Genomic DNA, 5,308 nt, shown 5'->3' with positions numbered 1-5,308 from the left:
ACACATTCATTCGCAAACACACACGCACATTCACACACGTTAATTCACACACACACGCATTCACACATGTACACGCACACGCATGCACACACAGACATACACAAACACATTCACACACACATTCATTCACAAACACACGCACACACACGTTAATTCACAGACACACGCATTCACACATGTACACGCACACGCATGCACATAGACATACACAAACACATTCACACACACATTCATTCACAAACACACACGCACATTCACACACGTTAATTCACATATGTACACGCATTCACACATGTACATGCACACACATACCCACGCACACATTGACACACGCACACATTGACACACATACACACATTATTCACACACACACACACATTATTCACACAAACACACACATTCACACACACACAGACATATGTCCAGCAGGCACTATCAGAAACAGAGATCCTGGCCGAGCTTTTTTCTCTCTAACCCCAGCTGCCCTGAAGTCAATGGGGTCCCTTACCCAGTACTGTCACGCCACCTGCATTCAGCTAACTCAGTGCAGTCCGTGCATTGAACCTGCTGCCTTTCTGGTTGCTATGGCTCAGCTCGCCCCGAGGATAAACTCACGGAGCCACCTCAATGGCTATAATGTAGCACGGGTCTGTAAACCAATCTGTCATTGTATGACGCCAAACCTACTGACCTCGCCCCCCCACCCCCCTCCCCACCACCCCCCCCCCCCCAAGCAACACCCTACCCACCTGCGACAGTTATGAGCACGTTTAGTTTGTTGCTTTACAGGTGTGCCCGCCCCGTTACAACCGCATTTAAGCACAAGAGAAAAATGCAGCACGTGAGGCAACAGGGATTACCTCGGTGTCATGAGGTCACGATTCATGACTGTATCCACCACCTTACCGGACGCAGTTTGCTTTAAATTTAAAGGTTGCAGCGACAATTAAACTGAACCGGTTTTATCCATTAATTTAAATCCTTCATCAAAAAACTGTATTTGCCGAAATCGTCATCGTCGGGTGCAATCAGCATGTCCTTCTTGGCCTTGGCGAGTTTCATTTTCAGGAAGGATTTGCGATCGAGCCACTCATCCAGCTCTGACTGGCTGTGGGCAAAGCGGCAGGCATCGCCCTCGTGGCAGCTCTTCTTCCTTTGTATGAGGAAAGGAAAGCGTTACAGAGTCAGCCGTGGCTCAGCGGGCAGCACTCTCGCCTCCGAGTCTGAAGGTTGTGGGTTCAAGTCCCGCTCCAGGGACTTGAGCACAAAGATCTAGGCTGACACTCCCAGTGCCAGTGCTGAGGGAATGCTGCACTGTCGGAGGTGCCGTCTTTCAGATGAGACGTTAAACACTACACATTACCAGTTCATCCACTAGGCTCACAACTGCATACCTCATCGTGGATGACCGAGACCCAACTGACTGGGGTTTTATTGAGTCTTGTGAACATCACGTGACTGACTAAGCCACTCCCACAATGGGACAGCTCGACAAACCTGTGAGCATTACAGTGGGGATTCCCAGCAAAGTGCTGCTGGGCTATCAATGGTGGGTACAGTAGCCTAGTGGTTATGTTACTGAACTAATAATCCCGAGGCCTGGACTAATGATCTGGAGACATGAGTTCAAATCCCACCACGGCAGCTGGGGAATTTATATTCAGTTAATTAAATAAATCTGGAATGAAAAGCTACTTTCAGTAAAGGTGACCGTGAAACTTCCGGATTGTTGTAAAAACCCATCTGGTTCACCATCGTCCTTTAGGGAAGGACATCTGCCGAGTGGCCTACTCCTGCACCTATTTTCTATGTTTCTACGTTTGAGAGATGACACTGATTGCCGGCTCTGTGGCTGGGTGAGGGAGACGTCACAGGGCGGCCTGTGGCGAAGCAGTGAATGGCCGACCGCAACTTGAGGATTTTCACGTTGGGCTGCGCACGTGCGGAATCCTGACACTGGGATCATGTTTCAAAGGCGAAGTGACAGCAAAGCCTGTCAGTTGGCCACCATTAGGACCGCAAGGTTCCCCCCACCCGATAGTTTCTCTGCTACCGGCCTGTGCACAGTTCGGCCGTGCAGCTCTCGTGTCCCCCCCCCCCTCCCCCCGCCTCACCTCTCGCACAACTTGAACTCCCCCATGGGGAAGCGGTGCTGCCAGCAGTTCTGATCATCCTCGGAGTTGAAGACCTTATCTTTGTGTTTCTCTGACGTGATGTGTTTCTCCCACTGCTTCTCGCTGTTGCTGTTTTTCCCACAAAGCCAGCAGTGGTAGCCGATCTAGTCAGAGGCGATGACACAGCGGGGTTAGAGAGGGCGGGGAAGAAACAAAACTACTACAACTGTACAGGGCCTTGGCGAGGCTACACCTGGAGTACTGCGTGCAGTTTTGGTCTCCGTATTTAAGGAAGGATATACTTGCTTTGGAGGCAGTTCAGAGAAGGTTCACGAGGTTGATTCCTGAGATGAAGGGGTTGCCTTACGAAGATACGTTGAGCAGGTTGGGCCTATGCTCATTGGAGTTAAGAAAAATGAGTGTTGATCTTATTGAAACGTATAAGATTCTGAGGGGGCTCGACAGGGTAGACGCAGAGAGGATGTTTCCCCTCGTGGGGGAATCTGGAACTAGTCTCAGAATAAGGGGTTGCTCATTTATGACGGAAATGAGGAGGAATTTCTTCTCTCAGAGGGTCGTGAATCTATGGAATGCTCTGCCCCAGAGAGCCGGGGAGGCTGGGTCATTGAGTATATTTAAGGCGGAGAGGGACAGATTTTTGAATGATAAGGGAGTCAAGGGTTATTGGGAGCATTTAGGGAAGTGGAGTTGAGGCCAAGATCAGATCAGCCATGATCTTATTAAATAGCGGAGCAGGCTCGAGGGACCAGATGGCCGACTCCTGCTCCTATTCCTTATGTTCTTAAACCAATGTACAGCCTTGAACCAGGGTTACTTCAGTGGCAATAATGAACATGGTCTTGCCCTCCAGCCCCGTCTCTGCAACCTCCTTCAGTGCTACATCGCAGCCTGCACTCTCTGTTCTTCTGTCTCTGGCCTTTCCCTCTATCCTACTCTCAGTCACAGAGCCTTGAGCCACCATCACTCTGAAATTCTCTTCCCACTCCAGGAACTTGAACACATAAAAGCTGGGCTGACATTCCCAGTGCAGTGGTGAGGGAGTGCTGCACTGTCGGAGGTGCCGTCTTTCGGATGAGACGTTAAACCGAGGCCCCGTCTGCTCTCTCAGGTGGATGCAAAAGATCCCGTGGCACTATTTTGAAGAACAGGGGAGTTCTCCCCAGTGTCCTGGGCCAATATTTATCCCTCAATCAACATCGCTAAAACAGATTATCTGATCATTATCACATTGCTGTTTGTGGGAGCTTGCTGTGTGCAAATTGGCTGCTGCGTTTCCCACATTACAAGTGACTACACTCCAAAAAGTACTTAATTGGCTGTAAAGCGCTTTTGAGTCGTCCAGGGGTTATGAAAGGCGCTATATAAATGCAAGTATTTCTTTCAAAAATCCCTCTGCCTTGTTTCATCCTTTCTGACCTTCCGAAACCTCCTTTAAAGACCACCTCTCTGACCATGCCTTTGCTACCCTTCGCTGCTACTGTTTGGTGTCCGTTGCCCACACTCTCTTTTTTGTGAATTGCATTGGTGGAAGGGGAGGTTACCTTGCTTAAAGGTGCGACACATGTGCAGGTAACGATGGCGCCATTGATGGAGGTCCAGGGCTTAAGACAAGACAGAGGGAGGAAGATGACAGAATGGAATTGGGAGCTCCCACTAATGGCACACTTGAGTCAAAGTCCATGGACATAGAAACATAGAAAATAGGTGCAGGAGTAGGCCATTCGGCCCTTCGAACCTGCACCACCATTCAATATGATCATGGCTGATTATGCAGCTTCAGTATCCCATTCCTGCTTTCTCTCCATACCCCTTGATCCCTTTAGCCGTAAGGGCCACATCTAACTCCCTTTTGAATATATCTAACAAACTGGCCTCAACAACTTTCTGTGGTAGAGAATTCCACAGGCTCACAATTCTCTGAGTGAAGAAGTTTCTCCTCATCTTGGTCCTAAATGGCTTACCCCTTATCCTTAGACTGTGACCCCTGGTTCTGGACTTCCCCAACATTGGGAACATTCTTCCTGCATCTAACCTGTCCAATCCCATCAGAGTTTTATATGTTTCTATGAGATCCCCTCTCATTCTTCTAAATTCCAGTGAATATAAGCCTAGTCGATCCAGTCTTTCTTCATATGTCAGTCCTGCCATCCCGGGAATCAGTCTGGTGAACCTTTGCTGCACTTCCTCAATAGCAAGAATGTCCTTCCTCAGATTAGGAGACCAAAATTGAGCACAATATTCCAGGTGAGGCCTCACCAAGGCCCTGTACAACTGCAGTAAGACCTCCCTGCTCCTATACTCAAATGCCCTAGCTATGAAGGCCAACATGCCATTTGCCTTCTTCACCGCCTGCTGTACCTGTATGCCAACTTTCAACGACTGATGTACCATGACACCCAGGTCTCATTGCACCTCCCCTTTTCCTAATCTGTCACCATTCAGATAATATTCTGCCTTCCTGTTTTTGCCACCAAAGTGGATAACCTCACATCTGCCATGCATTTACCCACTCACCTAACCTGTCCAAGTCACCCTGCAGCCTCTTAGTGTCCTCCTCACCCAGCTTAGTGTCATCTGCAAACTTGTGCTAGTGTAGCTGATCTCTGTCAGGGTAGTAACCAGGAGATCCACACTGAGCCTTGACCTCCCAGGACTAGGTGAAGGAAGGAAAGGAGCTCAGACTGGTCTTCCTGCTCCTGCTCAATATCTGATGACTCTGCGACAAAGTGCACGGTGGGTTGATAGTGGGCCAGTTCAGATTGAGCTTGGCTCTGTTGTGCTCCATCGGCACATCGCCTACTGACCATCACTGTCCAGGGTCACACATGAATTATGGCCTTGCAGATGATGGCAAGATAATTGGGGAGGGGAGGAAAGGGTGTGGAATGGATACAGTTGTCTTAAGAACATAAGAATTAGGATCAGGTGTAGGCCATTTAGCCCCTCGAGCCTGCTCTGCCATTCAATGAGATCATGGCTGATCATGGCTGATCTTCTACCTCAACTCCACTTTCCTGCACTGTCCCCATATCCCTTGATTCCCTTAATGTCCAAAAATCTCCACAGCCCTCTGGGGTGAAGAATTCCAAAGATTCACCACCCTCTGAGTGAAGAAATTTCTCCTTATCTCAGTCCTAACTGGCCCACCCCTTATTCTGAGACCCCTGGTTCTA

The 5,308-nt window shown here is 49.1% G+C and overlaps 1 protein-coding gene across 1 annotated transcript in view; it reads right to left on the bottom strand.

The window, feature by feature from the left end:
- Positions 1-742: 742 nt before the first annotated feature.
- zc3h7bb (zinc finger CCCH-type containing 7Bb) overlaps positions 743-5,308 on the bottom strand; it is a 91,865-nt gene continuing 87,299 nt past the window's right edge. Inside the window, exons 22-23 of the mRNA XM_070861647.1 lie at positions 2,115-2,278; positions 743-1,153 (exon numbers count right to left, since the gene is read on the bottom strand). Of these exons, the coding sequence (XP_070717748.1) occupies positions 970-1,153; positions 2,115-2,278 (348 nt within the window). The 3' untranslated portion in view covers positions 743-969. The remainder of the gene's footprint in view (positions 1,154-2,114; positions 2,279-5,308) is intronic.

This window comes from Pristiophorus japonicus, chromosome 19 (assembly GCF_044704955.1).
Source record: "Pristiophorus japonicus isolate sPriJap1 chromosome 19, sPriJap1.hap1, whole genome shotgun sequence".
Taxonomy (NCBI): Eukaryota; Metazoa; Chordata; class Chondrichthyes; family Pristiophoridae; genus Pristiophorus; species Pristiophorus japonicus.
Note: the sequence above shows the minus strand (reverse complement) of the source record. Positions and strands in the feature narration are given on the sequence as shown.